At 29.9% G+C, this 17,877-nt stretch overlaps 1 protein-coding gene across 2 annotated transcripts in view; it reads left to right on the top strand.

Annotated features, from left to right (window-relative positions):
• Positions 1 to 17,877, top strand: part of LOC122509825 (mediator of RNA polymerase II transcription subunit 20) — a 423,200-nt gene that overhangs the window by 380,438 nt on the left and 24,885 nt on the right. For both annotated transcript variants that reach the window (XM_043624082.1, XM_043624083.1), the window contains exon 3: positions 4,283 to 4,542. In XM_043624082.1, the coding sequence (XP_043480017.1) occupies positions 4,283 to 4,542 (260 nt within the window). The remainder of the gene's footprint in view (positions 1 to 4,282; positions 4,543 to 17,877) is intronic.

Below are 17,877 nucleotides of genomic sequence, written 5' to 3'. Positions count from 1 at the left end.
ATAAAAATGTACATTCCGACAATTATTTATTTATTTATTTAAATTTGAAATATATTATGACAGAATTCTGTGAAATTATCAAATATGGCAGTCATGAATACATATTAAAAACCATTGATATTTCCAATATTCACTATAGTATACACGTTTCAGTGTTACTAATCAAAGAAGTACACTTTATTATTTGAAAAATATATTAATTTACCCATATATTATTGATTTTCAATTAATAATACTTAAAACTATATTAGTAGCAGAATTTTTACTGCATGTTAGTATTATTGCGATTTTTAAATACGTATACTGCGCAACGCATACTAAACATAACCTCTTTTTTGACAACCAGCGCGCTATGCGACACCTGATTTTCTGCAATAATGCTCGCACAATAATTGGTGTTTCCTTGATAAATGTCACACAATATTAATCGCGAGTCAACAATAATACATGTGTTGACAATTAGTTTTTAATTTACTTTTTTAAATACAAATAAGTAACGAAATTTGATTGAGTTTAATGATTTGGAAAATATAATAATTGAACTTTAATTTGTAATTGAAAAAACTGCATTTTATTTTTTCGTAAACTTAGACGAGCTTCGCAAAGTTAACCTACACTAAAAATTCGCAGAAATACCCACACTTACCCTATTATATTTATTTCAAGAAAAATTATTATACATATATCTTTATATACATTTTATCAAGTCATTATGTAGTAATTAATAGATACATCATAATAATATGGTAAAAATTATTAATATAATTATTTATTTATTATTTATAATCTAATTATTTATTAAAATAATAATAAAAAAAAATTTATTTAAGAAAAATTTTTGTTAAATAAATAAATAAAAATATATATACAGCTTTAAAAAATAAAATGTTTGATATTATTGTTGATGAATAATGTTTTTACAAATCTTTGCAAATATTTTAATTGTTAATAAATCAAACGATGTTCAATGTTTAATTACATTATAACAAATTTTGATTGTTTTTTTAACTCCTTCGCAGTACTGATTTAGTGTTAAGCCAGTTTTCTGCCAGTACTGATTTTAGAACTTTTCTAACTCCGACATAGTACTGATTCGGTTTTGGAGTCAGTATACTCCCAGTACTGATCGGGTTCCGAAAGTCAGTACCGACGGTCAGTACTGAGTCAGTACCATGTCGGTGTTTAACTCCGTCCTAACTCCGGACATTTCTACTTGGGTCAGTCCCTAACTTGAATTTTGATTTTTCTAAAGTTTTGAACATTTAAATGAATATTTTTTCTTTAAAAACACTAAAATATTTAAACTTTAAACATTTATAAGTAATAAGTTATAATTAGTAAGTTAAACATTTATCTAATTCATACGGAAAAAAGCTTTACCTGAAACAATTATAAATTGCATTGTATACAACACAAAATTAATCATTATTATTTCTTATTTTCAAAAATTTTAACAAAACTCTTTGTAACAATTCAATTATTTTCAAAAACTCAAATAAAATAATAATACATTTTTTTGCAAGAATTCAATTATTTTTAATAAAAAATAAAATTGTTTGTAAAAATTTAATTATTTTGAGAAATAAAAAAATTCTTCGTAAAAATTTTATTATTTTTTGGAATTTATTTAAAATTTTTGGACAGATTTCAATTCTATTAGAATATTTGAACAACATTCTTCAAGGGAATTCATTCATTTTCAAAAGTTTTGATTAAATTCTTTAAAAAATCGAGTTTAATTGTTTGAATTTCAGTTTTAATTACATTTCTCATAAGAATTCGTTTACTTAAACGTTCAAAATTTTAGGGAATTTATTAATTTTTGAATTTTTGGTTGTATAAATTTTTAATCAATTACTTTCATAAACTTTTGACAGGATCTAAATATTCCAGTCTTAGACAGAGAAAAACGAAATTTTTTACTATAATATGAGAACAAATCTAAATTGTAAGGACTACACAGAAAAAAAATTAATTGATTTAAATAGACGATTATTTGTCTATTACCAAATAAATATTTACTTCAATTAAATAAATTTTATTTAAGTCAAATAAATTGTATTTGAACAAATATAATTTTAGTATTTGAATAGCAACTACCATTTAATTGACTCGAAATACAAATTATTTGATTCAAGTAAATAGGGTAATGTCACATTGAGTGGACCGCCACTTTGAGTGGACCACCTGAGCTTTTAAGTTATCTGACAGCGGAAACATGAAATAAATAAAACGAATAGCAGCACTGCACCTAGAAACCGTAATAAATTAAGTTCCGCGATAAACATGTACGTTATTGTTTGATGTAACGCATTTTTAAGAATGCAAACCAAAAAAGAAGTCGCTCTTACAATGAGTAAAGTGATTCAGAAGTGTAAAAGTAGTGTAAAATTTAAGTTTTAAAAGGTAACTTATTTTTTTCCTACTACTTTGGACATTGAAATTGATTGTCTTAGTTTAATTAAGTGATAATTTTGACTCAAAAAAATTGTGGTGGCTGCCATAAAAAGTTGTATTTCACTATGAGTGGACCACTGTTTATAACCATGAGAGGACTGCCTGTTTTTTATATTTTTAATGTCAGTTTACCATTTTTAAGGAAATAAATTGACAATAAATTGGTTTGAAACTATGTTTAATGTTCTTTATTAATTTTTTTGTGATATTGATGTAATATGTGCCAAAATTATTAAAAGTGGTTTCACTTGTAAACATTGCGACACAATCATGGTCTGAAGCTGCATAAGCATAAATTTTGTTTTAATATATCAGAAATATTAAATAAATTAAAGAAATTAGAATAACTTTTACAATTTTTTAGGAGTGGTCCACTCAAGGTTACACTTTTTTCATTCCTTAAAAATTAGCTATTTTTTTAAAGTCAATTGTTTTTTCCAAATAAAAATAAAACAAAGCTATTATGGTGTAAACACTTACCTAGGAATCTAAACTAAAGCATGGAATAGAAACCTCCGATTAATTTGCTTTCATAAAGAATTTTTTCGAAAAAAGCTTAGGCGGTCCACTCAAGGAGACATTACCCTATTTAATTTATAATAGTCGGTAATTTTTGTTATTTAAAAATCGTTTGAATTTGAATCAAATAAATTTTTTTCAGTTTATAAAATAAATTTGTTAGTTCTACATTTCCAGTTTTATTATCAAAGTAACAATACTTTTTTTCCGTCTACATTTTGACACACAGTAATTTTTATTATATTATCAAAATTTCCGTAAATATTGATCACACGCAAAACTTTTTCTCGACATTTTTCACTTTTAAGACATAAGTGAATAAGTTGGTAGGATCATTTCGTGACACATATCGACATAAATCGAAGTTCTCTCTCTCTCTCTCTCTCCTGAATGAATATATATATATATATATATATATATATATATATATATATATATATATATATATATATATATATATATATATATAAGATTCAAGTTAGACTCGAGAGTTTAGTTCCCTACTTCATCCCCGCATGCACCCCGTTTGCTTCGCACATTCGTGGTGTTACATACTAAGCAGGACTCTGTCAAAAGCTTCAAGTGCACCAAACGTGCAACATTTTTATTTCATTTGAATTTTGCATTTCGATATATTCAGTGCCTTTAAAAAGGCAGCGAAAGATTCCTGCGAAAACGATGTTTACAAATTTTTCACAAAAAATCGTATATTTTGTTGACGTGTTTTCTTTTTTGCCTATATAAGAATTTTAATGAGATGCTTTAATATTTTCTCGCATTTTATTGTTAGACATTTATTTGTTTTTCTTGACTATATATATATACTATTCAGTCAGGAACGAAAATTATTTATCAATACCGAAAATGCAGTTTATTCCTTTTTATACAAGTGATTTTTCCCTTCAAATAAATATTTGTTTATGATTTAAATGTTTATGAATAAAATAATCAATGTTTTTGATAAAAATAAATAATATTTTATTAGCGAATAAAATAAGGCCCCTATGTCATTGATTCGATAGCATTTTTTCCTCAGTGCAGGAAACCAGATATTACGCCATCTAGCGATGACCTTGACGTTCTCAAGTGGAGAAATCAAATCACCATTTTATCCCTCGAAATCTTTTTTATAATTATAAATTATAAATAAATAAATAATTAATTTTGATAATTTTTTATTATAAATTTTCGAATGCATTGAAAATATTGACAGTAGTAAACATTTAAGACACGATTTGAACTAAAAAAATATTATTTTAAATTGAAATTCCCTTCATAATGTTTTTGCCCGCAATTTTTGTTTCAGGTAATCAAAGAACTGTGCATGTTTTGCATAATTCAGAACAACCGGCATCTGTGTTCGCTATTCTTGAATCTGGAAGTAAAATGGTCCCTCTGATAGCAGATGGTCTCTTTGATTTGCTTATGTTAAAATTAACTGGCATCTACACAAGTAAAAAGCAAACAAAAATTGAATCCAAAGGACCCAGATTTGAAGTTGGAGATTTTTGCGTTAAATTGGGAAGTGTGACAATGAGTCAAAACTTCAAGGGAGTATTGGTCGAGGTACGAATTTTTTTATACTAAAAATAAATTCTCTTCTTAATTAAGTGACAATAATTGTGACTATTACTGATTAAATTAAATTCTTATTTGTATAATACTTTGATAATAAAACTATTTTTAAATTTATTTAGCAGTCAAAATAAAATATGGTATTTTTATTTTGAATGCTTGATTAATACGTTAATGAATTTATCGCTAAAATGAACAAATGATTAACTAGATGCGTGTTGGAATTTCGTGGAGTTTCATTAAACTCGCAAATTGATCAATTAAATTACGTTTAATTCTAAAGCCACAATTTGAGGATAAATTATTTTTAACTATTTCAAGCCGTTAAATTCCACAAAGTGTAAAGTTTAATTTATATCTTGAAATTCACAGTTTATTTCCTATAAACACGAATCAATTAACAATAATTTGTTCAGTATAATTCGACATTATTGTAGAATACGCATCAATCAATCTTCATCCACAACTTTGTTTGAACTTTTTATAATTATTTTATTATTAATATTAAAATATTATATATTATATTATTAAATATTAAAATACCGTACCCCTGACCGACAGATTAGCTCAGTCGGATAAATGCCTCGCTCGGCGGACGCTGTAGGACCAAGGGTACTTGGTTCGCGCCCATTAGCCTGGGATTTTTTCGGCACGTGAGATAATCTGAGCGGGAGATTTGAACGTCGAGGACTTGGTTGTGTAATATTCGAGACTTCAAATTTATACATCCAAGACTCGGCGTCGATAAATCGGCTGTACTCAGTTAAGGTTTTCCGTAGTTTCCCTTGACTATGGCCAGAGAGGGCCATGTGAATACGAGTACTTCTAATAAAAAGCCGGCTACGGACCGCAAATAGGGGTTTCGGGAGGCAAAGGGAAAGGGAATCTATGACGTCAAATACAGTGCCGTCGCTCATTTCATTATTTAGTATCACTAGCGCCTCAGACGGCCTTCGGCCGTCTTCGTTGCTTCTATTCCTTCTTCATTTTTGTTCAATTTTTAAAAGTTCTAATGTTCAGTTTTTTAATTTAATAATTTTTTATATAAAACCAGAGCCCTCGTCGACCGCTTGGCGGTCGACTTTGTTGCTGCTTTATTCTTAATTCTATTTTAATTTTTAATTAAATTCTATTTTATATTTTTAATTATTATATTCTTATTATTTGATATCCTTCTTTTTTTATTTATGATTTCATTTTATTTATAAATAAAATCCTTTTATTTATAAATTTTTCTTGAGATAAACCAGACAAACCCAAGACAGCTCCATCTATTTCGTTTACATTTAGAGTGTGAGGTGCGCTTTCTATGTTCTTTTTTATTCTCTATGCTTATTTCTTGCTTCGATACTTTTCGAGTTCGACTTTTTTCAATTCGAGCTTTTTCTGCTTTGCATTTTTTTAGAAAGGATTTAGTGGTGCCCGGTATTTAGTAGTGGGGGGCCCTTAATTTTCTTGACACGGACCTGAATGTTTTAGTTTTTGCTTGCTTTGAACAGTGCACAATATTCCCTACGACTACACTATTGAAAGATCCTACTGTATATTAAAATACCCCTGTAGAAATTGTCCCACCTAGAGAATTTAGTTAGGACCAATAAAAAGAACAGTTTAATTAACTATTTAAAAAAATTTATTTATTCTTATTTATTATTATTGAGGTTCATTTTTTCATATTTTTAGCTACATTTGTTTACATGTAATTTATAATACTTAATTCCAGAGAAAAAATCCCCAAAAGTTAGGAGTTGAACGCACGATCAAAATTGGTTCGACTTTTTATTCAAGGTATTTACTTATAGTAAATAAAATATTTACTTCTGCAGTTAATTTATTTTTACAAATTTTACCAACTAACACTGATGTGTTAATTTTTTGTTATTTCTTTTCGTGGCACTTTATAAATTCTATTATGAATTTGAATTCCCATGCGAGCGCGGTATAGTGGTTAGTGTATTCGATTATACGGTGCGTTATAATGTTAGATAGGTGTAGGTTCGAATCCCCAAGCGTTAGAAATGTTAAGTTAATGTAAATAAAATTGCGATAGGTATATTGAAAAATATGTTGAATGTACTATAAAGTAATAATAATTAATATGTGGAACTTGTATAATTATTTTTTTATTAACATTCACTAAATTGTCCGGACTAATTTTTTAGTGCTTCGGACTAATTCCGGATTCATTAGTTGTATACGAACCGTATTTATTTCAGATTTATCCGGACTAATTCCGGATGACAAAAACCTGACAATAAATCGCACTGTTTTGGATAAATTCCGGATTCACTATAGTTGTTCACAAACCGTAAAGAGTTCGGATTTATCCGGATTAATTTCGGGTGACAAAAACCTGACCATAAACCGCACTGTTTCAGACAAAATTCGGATTAGTCCGAAATCTGTCCGGTTTTTTAACCAGGGTCATTATAGACCCAATAATCAATATTGGCAAACCTTGGCAATTTCCACAAGGGTACCTACCCGGTAAAAACGAGTGTATTGAAATCGATTGAAATGATTACAAGTACCCAGTGAGAAATTGCCAATAGACTTTAATCGGTCCAATATCGGTCCAATATTGGTTGCCGTGCTGGGCGCCGATTGACTCCCAATATTGGACCAATATGGGCTGATGCTTGGGATGTAACGGCATCGCCAATCATCGGTTGTCAATATTGGTCCAATATTGGCCGAATATTGGCAACCAAGAGAAAAAAAATTTTTTAAATAAATTTTTTTTAATTAAATAATAATAATAAAAAATTAATGTTTATAATTTTTGTTTAATATATTTATTTGTTTAATTATTTATTTTTAATAATTCATGTAAATAATAAATAATTTATTATTTATAAATTATAATAATTTAAAAATGCAGCAGCTATTAGAAAATAGCATTCTGCAAAAAAATTCTATCATTGAAAAATCAATGATAGGCGAGAGAAATCCGCGTCTTTAAATAGATTCGCAGATGATAGACAAGAGATATCCGCGTCTTGACTTTGACTTGAAAAAAAAATTCTTTATTGATAAATTTCAGAGAGATTACATAGTGTTGATGTAATGTACATTGTTTTTTTTTCAGGTATCTTATTCCATTTAGGAACTACGGCCTATCTAGTGTATTTAGTGTCAATGTTTGTAAAATTTATTTAATATTGTAAAATATTGTTTAGTTATTATGTTTCGTATAGGTAAAAAATTAGATATAAAACCCTATCGTTTGTTTTTCTTAAAAGCTAACGAATATAACAACAATCTATAAAAATAACAAATATAAAATCATTTTTTCTTTTTTTTTCTAAAAACTAAATAACGACGTTATGATGCTGAGATATTTTATTTTTAATCTTTTTTAAAAAGAGCCTGAAGTGGCATTTTATATTTAGTTTTGAATGGCAGTAGTGCTTCGTCGATAATTTTTGCCTCCTGGAGTTCGTCAAGGTCCATTTGATTCATAAAAAAGTTTTTCGTTAGTTTATAAATTTGGTCCCAAATGCCGGGTAAGTTCAAATATTTATGAAGGTCAAGGTTCCTATCTCTAGGAAGGGCCTTGGTTATCTCTCTGATAATTTTATTTTGAAATGTTTGTAATTTAGATATGTTTGTGTAGCAAGTGTTGCTCCATAAGGGAGCAGCATAAAGTAAAATAGGTCTTATTATAGATGTGTATAGAATTGCTTTATTTTTTACACTCAGTTTACTTTTTCTGGAGATAAGCGGCTCGAGTACTCCTCGAATCTTATACCCTTTTATTATTGTATTTCTTATGTGTGTGTTATAATTTAGTTTGGTATGCAATGTTACACCAAGGTATTTAACCGTGGCCCTTCTCTCAATAACCCTGTCCTGCAATCTGAACTCCGGCATAGTTTTCTTTTTCTTTTTGAGTTTTTGTTTAAGATTTTTTTGTGTAAATAAGATAAGTTCAGTTTTCTCTACGTTAGTTTTTAATTTCCAAGTTTTGAAAAATTCTAATACCTCTTTTGTGGCAACTTCTAAGTATTCATGGGCCTTTATCGGACACCAGGAGGAAGCATATAGTGCAGTATCATCTGCAAACAATGATCGGCCTACTTTATTAGTTTTTGGTATGTCGTTTATATAATATAAAAAGAGAACCGGTCCAAGAATGGATCCCTGGGGTACACCCGCGGAGGCCATCTGTTGGCCAGATTGAGTCTCGCCTACAGTAACGCAAAATTTTCTATTTTTTAAATAATTTAGGATAATTTTATTCAAGTACATAGGTAAATTAATTTGTTTTAATTTATATATTAGCCCTTTGTGCCACACAGTGTCAAAGGCCTTTTCAAGGTCCAATAGTACCATTAATGTTGAAATGTTTTTATTAAAATTTGCACTAATATGATTTGTTACTCTCATCAGTTGCTGCACTGTATTTCTGTTATTTCTAAATCCAAATTGATCATTTATTAAAATTTTATTATTTATTTCAAATTTTTTAATTCTGTTATAAATGATCCTTTCAAAGACCTTCGACACTGTTGGCAGCAGGCTAATAGGCCTGTAACTAGCGGCGAAGAGCTTATCCTTTCCGACCTTGTGGAAGGGCAAAATATTCGCTACCTTCCACACGTCTGGAAAGTAAGAGCTCATCAGACAGCTGTTGAAAATATATGTCATTTGTACTATTGCTTTCTTTGATAAGTTTTTTAATAATATATTTTGAACACCGTCTCGCCCAGGTGCCTTTCTCGATCCAGTTCTCATTATGGCTTTCCTAATTTCGGAAGGATTTGTCAATTCCACATCGCTATTATCGATAACTTCCGCCGCAATCTCGCAATACACATCATTCACCTTTCTACTAATTTTTCTATTGCTATAATTCTCAGTCAGTCTATGCACTGATTCATAATGTTCTGCAAGAACCTCCGCCTTCTCTGTGTCCGAGACTGCTACCCCCCTTTTACCGTGAAGAGCAGAGATTTTATTGCTATTATTTTTTCTGGTTAGGCATTTTGCCATTTTCCAGAGGGAATTATATTGTATATTTAAATTAGTTAGCTTGTTTGTCCATTCATTATTATAGAATTTTTTAATGGCTCTTTTAATTTTATTTGAAAGTTGTGTATGTATTTTTTTAATTTCACTATTCGCGGTTCTTTGGAAAATTTTTCGCAATTTGTTTCGATTATCAATTAGTTGCTTTATATTGTGTGGTAAATGAATGTGAAATATCCCCGCTCTTTGTTTTGGTATCGTGGAGTCAGCAGCCTCGTTAATACATTTTATAAGATTTTCAACCTCCTTGTCAATGTCGCTTGTGCTATTTATATTTTTATTTATAATTATTTTTTGGTTTAAGATTTCTCTAAATTTTGGCCAGTTCGCATTTTTATAATTAAAAAATTGTCTAGTTTTAAGTGATTTATTTATGGTATTATTTATTGTGAAGACTATAGGCATATGATCAGAATTCAGTTCATTGTATACACTAATATCAGATATTGAGCAAATATTTTTTGACAATCCTATGTCTACTATACTAGGCAACGCATTGTTGTACGGATAGAGAGTGAAATTGTCAGGTTGTAGTAGTGTAATTGTGTTTTTTAAAGCATATGTGTACAAAAATCTACCATTAATATTACTTGCCCTGCAGTTCCAAGCCTGATGTTTCGAGTTAAGATCGCCAAACAATAGTACTTTATTTCCCAGATTAAATATTACATCTAGATCCGCGTTATTTATCTTAATCGAGGGAGGTCCATAAGTAGCAACAATAATTGTACTGTCATTGAGCTTTATAGCCGCAGTTTCTAAAGAGGTTGTATTTAATTTTACCTCTAAGAAATTTAAGTTTTCATGAATTAAAATTGCGACGCCACCTTGTGCTTTGGCATTTGGTCTATCACATCGAACAACAGAATAACCTTTAACATTAAATCTAGCACCAATTTTCAACTTGGTTTCGTTGAGCATCATTATGTCAATATTGTGGTCGCGCAGAAACTGAACAAATTCTCTATAATTGCCCTGGATGCCATTTGCATTCCAGTGGCCTATTATGATATTATTTAACGCTCTATTTTTCGCCATTGTTAATTAAAATTTCAGAGAAAATTTGAATTCTATCTAAATCGTTTTTACAATTAACTAATTTTTCATTAAGACATTTAACTAATCTCAGCATCTTACCTATATTGCAGAGTGCACTTAGCTTCTTTAATTCCTCGGTGAGTTCCTGAAGTTCTCTCAGCTCATTCAACGATGCTCCATTCTCCTGCGTTGTGTCCCTTAGCGTCAATTGAGTATTCACAATTTCCTTGTCCTTGAACCAGTGGTTCTCAGTCTGCTTCCTCAGCTGCGGGAAACTCTTCATCGTGTAAGCTGGCGTCTGTTTATTGGTGGTGTTTTCGACATTCCGTTTTGCAGTTCTAGCGTCAATTTTTTCAACTAGATTCAGGTATACTGGACATTTATAGTCGCTTGACCAGTGTTCTCCATTGCAGTTGCTGCACTTTTTTGGTTCATCGTCTGCTACAGTACATGCGATCGTCAGATGGGGGCGCACGCACTTCATGCATTTTGGTTCCATTTTGCAATGTTGTGTACCGTGTCCAAATCTCTGGCACGTGCGACACTGTGTCACTCTTCTATTTTTCCTTAGTTTGTCCCAGTAAACTTTAACTAGACATAGATACTTGATATTCCTAACAGCTTTCATATCTTGATCTGGTGGTAGTGTAACGAGATAGTTTGGATGGTTCGTCTGCAGCTTCTGCTTCATTCTGATGACCTTGATGGCATTCACCTTTTGTGTGTTTAAATCATCTTTAATTTCTTGTATTGGTATAATTGGCAAGCCTTTTATAACAAGCTGTCTATTTCTCTCTTCCTTCAATGGATGTGTGTAGTATTGAGTGTTACTCGCGTCAAGTTTTGTTTTGATTATAGCGTAATCAGTCTTATTGTTTGCCTTGATTGAGAGGCCATGTTTGTTAAACACGAAGTTTGTGTTTTTCGTCGTTGTAATACTATTGATTTCTTTCATGATTAATGCATAATTTGACAGTTTTTCTTTTATTACAATAGGGGGTATATACAATTTTACAGCCTTTGCAGCCAGTTTTGCAGTTTCTGTGGCGTCCTCGTCGCTGGTATCGCCAGGGTCATCATTTTGGAGTATGTCATATTTATTATGCGTAGTGATGCTTTTCTCAGTTGTTCTCTGGCGTTTTCTGCTTGTCATTCTTTTAACTAGGTCACAAAAAGGTAGCGCGCCAAACACCTTCTACCTTTTGATTCCACTGCACAGCACTAATCACTAATGCACTTGTCTCTTGATTCATTTAATATTAGTAATCCTTGACACAGAAAACAAACATTAGATATCCGCGTCATTAAACGGATTCGCAGATATACTCTGGTCTCGCGACGAATCTCTCGATACTTATATACACTGGAGTCGCCGTGTCAGTTGCGAGAACGGTTACAGCGTCCCTCTTGCGGCAGAGATAAGAATTGTCACGTAAACTGCTAAATCGCTTTACCGACCGCCTTATTATACCCGCAGTTTACGTGACAATTCTTATCTCTGCCGCAAGAGGGACGCTGTAACCGTTCTCGCAACTGACACGGCGACTCCAGTGTATATAAGTATCGAGAGATTCGTCGTGAGACCAGAGTATATCTGCGAATCCGTTTAATGACGCGGATATCTCTTGTCTATCATCTGCGAATCTATTTAAAGACGCGGATTTCTCTCGCCTATCATTGATTTTTCAATGATAGAATTTTTTTGCAGAATGCTATTTTCTAATAGCTGCTGCATTTTTAAATTATTATAATTTATAAATAATAAATTATTTATTATTTACATGAATTATTAAAAATAAATAATTAAACAAATAAATATATTAAACAAAAATTATAAACATTAATTTTTTATTATTATTATTTAATTAAAAAAAATTTATTTAAAAAAATTTTTTTCTCTTGGTTGCCAATATTCGGCCAATATTGGACCAATATTGACAACCGATGATTGGCAATGCCGTTACATCCCAAGCATCAGCCCATATTGGTCCAATATTGGGAGCCTTTATTGGACCGATGATTGGTCTCTTGGCTCCCAATATTGGACCGGTGAGAAATTTCTCACTGGGTATAGCTGAATTCTTGAAATCATTTTAATCCAAACGAATGACATTTTTGTCCATCAATAAATTTATTCCAATCACAGTAATCTATTTGAACACACTTTAATTCAGTTGAATTCCTGTTAACATTTCAAATCTGTTAAAATGACGAAAAATGATATCAATTTAATCCAGTTTAATGATTTCTGAAAATTTTAAAAAGTGAAATCATTTGAATCCTTTCCTTTACTCAGTAGAAAGTACTACGAGAATCTAATTATTTAAATACAAAAATAAATAAATTATTAAATATAATTAAATATATTTCTTAAAATTGAATTCTTATAAAGAACTTTATCAAAATTTTAGAAAATTACAAATTAAATTGTTTCGAATCAAATTTAAGATCGTACTAGGAATTTAATTAAAATTGTACTGAAAATTATTGAATTCTTCAAAAAAGTTTATGACAATTTTTAAAAATAAGTGAATTATATCGACAAATTTCATTTAACTTTTTAAAAAGTAATTAATTTCCGTCAAGGAATTTTATCCAAATTTTATTGAAAATAATTGAATTTTTTGGAAGAATTTTATAACTTTTGAAAATAATTGAGTGTTCGTGTAGAATTTTATCAACATTTTTAAAAAAAAATTCTTTTGGGAAATTTTATTAAAATTATATTGAAAATCATTGAATTAAGAAAAAATTTTGAAAATAGGTACTTGAAATTTTGTCATGAATTTTATTAAAATTTATTTAAATAATTGAATTTCGGCGAACAATTTTGCTATTTAAGTATAACGATAATTGAAATTTTGACGAGAATTTTTTTTAAATTTTTAAATCAATTGAATTCTTGTGATGAATATTGTTATTTATGGAAATAATTGAATTTTGCAATGAATTTCATTAAAATTGTATTGAAAATAATTATTAAATTCTAATAAACAAATTATATTCTTTTGGGAGATTTTTGATTAAAATAGCAGAAAATAATTAAATTTCGAAAAATTGTTGAAAGTACCTAATAGAATCATTTGAATGAATTTTATTAAAATTTTTCGAAATGTTTCTGTGAATTTTATAGAAATTTTTGGGAACAATTTTTTTATTCCAACTATTAGCGAATTGAAAGTAGTGGAAATTCTCAATCATAGAAAAGAGTAGCTTTTAACTTTAATCTAAAAAAGTAGGGGAGACTGGGGTAAACCCGCGCACAGGGTAAACCCGCTCACCAGCGATTTAACGCGATGAACTCAACTTAAGATGGAGATATTGGTACTGTGAATAGTACTTACCATTCAACTTATATTAACGAACTTTCGTTTAGTCCCAATGGGAAATGCCAGTGTAGTGCCGATGTTCACCACTGGCTTAGTACTCAGACGATTGTTCGGCGTAGTCTAGCCGAGCCTCGACAACTAGTGCTGGCGCAGTACAGAATTTTTGTTTCGCCAAAGCTTGGACAAGCCACGGCGGCAAGTGCTGGCTGAGTATAGAAAAATTGTTCACAACGCTCTTTGCCAACATTGCTTTTTTGACATAAACTTGAAAAAAATTATAAAAAAAGTTTATCAATGTTTATAAATATAAATTTATTGAAAAAAATTAATATTTTACTTTTCAGTTGTTCATTTTTTATTCTTATTAAATTTAATAATAATAATTTAACATAATTGTCTAATTTTGTAAATAATAAATTATTTAAACAAATTAAAATTATAAACAAAATTTAAACTTTAATCTCAATAATAATTTGGTTCCTATTAAAATACTATTATACTTCTTACTATGAATAAAAAATTATTAAAAAATTACCACGTAATTTAAGAATTACGTAAAATGTTAAATGCAATAAATAAAGTAATTTAATTTAATTTTTAAAAATTTAGTTTAATTTATTTTATTTAAATTTATTATTTCTAACGTATCCCTATTTTTTTCTCATCTTTGACTCAATAATTGTATGTCTGAATGATACTGAGATATTAATACTTTACTGTACACATGTGTCGTTAGCATAGTGGTTAGAGCGTTAGTCTGTTAGTCCGTAGGTCGTAGGTTCGATTCCCCTCGTCAGCAATTTTGTTTATTTTCATAGGTTTGCGATATTTCTAGATTCCAATCGTTAGGTACTAAAATATGAAAATCTAATGTAGTAAACTTCATTTACTATATCCATTGTTAGTCTCCATCTTTAATACAATTTCTTTAAGAAGAGAAATATTTAATGAATAATAACTATTTTTATTAATATTATTTACCATTTTGTTGTTAAATTATTTATAATTATGAATTTACGACTAATTAATAGCAATACGGCATTTATTGCGGCAATATTCTCAGCCAGCACTGGTCCAGTGCTGCGCCAGCGCTGTCTGGCAGCACTGACAGACAGTACTTCGGCAGCGCCAGACGGCGTTATCATCCCAGTGCCATGCCAGTGCTGGCTCTCAGCCTTGCCGCCAGTGCTGCCAGTGCTGGCGCAGTACTACGCCAGTTGTAAATTTCCCATTGGGGTTTCATGAATTCAACATAGAATCAGAGGCAATCAAATGTTTTTAGAGGTATCAGAAAAAAAAACGTTTTTTGGATTTTTAAGTTTTTCGATCATTATTTTTGAGTCTTAATTTATTTGGCAAATTTTTTTTTGTTGCTATTGGATGTCCTTTTTCGAAGTACATGTATAGTTTTATCTTATTTCAAAAAGATTTAATTAAATTTATTCTGAAATGTGAGGAATACACTCGGGGTAAAGTCGCTCACGTGAAGTCGGGGTAAACCCGCACACTTAGTTTTTAATTTAAAATTTAGAATAAAATAATTTCACGTATTATATTTCAACAATAACACAATTTATGACTTATTAAAACCAAAATTGTAACTACATTTCACTTTCTCTTAATAAAATATAACACTATTTAAATCCATAGTTGTAATTCATGAAATCTATGTTCATTATTTTTTAAACCAATTTGTTGTTTATAGAAATGTTTATATAACTCATAAATTATCAATAGTAAATCATACTTAAGACGGGAATAAGACGATTTTTAATATTTAAAAAATAAAACTGTTCCGTCTTGAAAAGATAAAGTGAGCGGGTTTACCCTGGAAAATTGTGATTTCGAAATTTGGTATATGTGTATTAAAAAGTTTCTGTAAGTAAAACTAAAAAAGATAAATCAAAAACTCTTTTTTATTTTTTTAGTAGAAATCATAAGCTTTCAAATGATATAAATTAACTTGGATTTAGAGAATAATTTCCTAGATTTTTACCGATCTGAAAAAAAGTGAGCGGGTTTACCCCAGTCTCCCCTATCTAATTTGTAGTATCAAAACGCGAAAAAGTAGTAAATGGTATATAGGTTTTAGTAGAATTTATTATGATTTATGAAGCCTGCTTTTCAAAAAGTGAATTGAAAGTTGATTGTATATTCGAAGTTTTTGTTCTCCATAGAAATGAAAACCTTATTGTCCTTTTTCTATCAATTTTTTTTCCAAAAAAATAAGAAAGTGGGAAAAATTTACATTTCACAATAGCAAATATTAAATATTTGACAAAACATTTTTCCTCAGCATGAAGTGTCATTTTATTAAAATTTTGAAAGTTTATTAGTATAAAACTGTCGCTTGAGCATAATTTGAGTTAAGTGTGTTTATACATAATATCTTAAGATAAAGGAAACACATTAATGGAAATACGTTTCTCTGTATAAATTATACATAAAGTTTCTACACACCCAGCAACTTGTATAAACAGACAAACTAAATGTGTAAACCCTTTAATGCCGTGGGCTATTCGTTTTACTATAAACTGCAGAGGTCGTTGGTGGCATTCGCCCCCAAAATACTTTACGGTAAAACCGACTACTCCATTAATTTCAATGACGATGTATTCATATCGTATAAGCATTGAAGCGTATACAAGAATAAAAAAAGTCCCAAGTGTCACACTCCATTCAGAGTGGAGTAAAAGGGAAGCTTCACTATTAAATCGAGTCAAATGTTACACAAGCGTATTTAGAATCTCTACTGACAAAATTATTAATGTGGTTGTAAATTATTACACGGAGAGAAATTTCTGCTAATATTTACCGTGCTGCCAACAGAAACTGTGTTCAAAGTGCATTCTGGCAGTTTTTACTGTGCTGCCTCCACAATCTGTAATGCAAAATTATAGAGAGAGCACAGTAGAAACTGCCAGAATGCACCTTGCACACAGTTTCAGGTGGCAGCACGGTAAATATTAGCAGAAATTTCTCTCCGTGTATAAAGTAACATTTTTCAAAGAGAATTTATTCCATTTCTATACAATTAATATTTCAAATGATTCGAAGTTTAAGAGGAAAATTTATTTTTCAAATGTACCCTCACAGCACCGGGATATTCAGGATATCCCAGAGACGTCCTGGGGATATCGATTTGTTTTCGGAAGTTTGGATATCCCTGGATTATCCTCTGGATATCCATGGACGTCCCTAGGATATCCCAGAGATATCCAAACTTCCGAAAACAAATCGATATCCCCAGGACGTCTCTGGGATATCCTGAATATCCCGGTGCTGTGAGGGTACAGTTGTGTATATGTATTTAAAACTGGATTTTAAAAAAATTCATTTCCCTCTATTGTCAAAGGGAATTTTATTTTTGAAAATCATGAAATTGCTATACTGTATATGCGTGTTTTTATATGGAAAAAACTGATTGCAGCTTTGATGTTATCTATATTGCAGCTTTTATATTTTTGCCTGAGCATTTTAACGCCTAAAAATCCGCCCCATTGAGCATCGTTCAAATAAATAAAGCTTCGAAATCACGAGGCTTGAAATAATAACGACACATAACGGTGTGCGTATACGAATATATGTTCTATATGCGAGAAATATAATAAAATTCTCACATTCACCCTTTCTAAAAAAAGAAATGGTCTTTGAGTTTAAAAAATATTATTAAAAATAGGCGCAAACAGACTATAAAATTTTCTCTTTCGATGAAAGAGAAAATAAAAGTGGGGGAGAAAAATAAAAATGCTCGAATTTACTTTAAATGATGATACGTTTTTTAATGCTGAAGAAATTTTTCAATTCATGAAACAACTACAATATAATAATGTTAGAGGAGAAATCAATTATCAAATTTGTTAATTAACAGTAAAGAACAAATGTTATTCTTAACTCGCTTTTTTTTAAAAAGGAAATTTTAACAACA

The sequence above is a fragment of the Leptopilina heterotoma genome, unplaced genomic scaffold, assembly GCF_015476425.1.
Source record: "Leptopilina heterotoma isolate Lh14 unplaced genomic scaffold, ASM1547642v1 Lhet_63, whole genome shotgun sequence".
Taxonomy (NCBI): domain Eukaryota; kingdom Metazoa; phylum Arthropoda; class Insecta; order Hymenoptera; family Figitidae; genus Leptopilina; species Leptopilina heterotoma.
The sequence above is the reverse complement of the archived record's forward strand: the minus strand, read 5'-3'. Positions and strand labels throughout refer to the sequence as shown.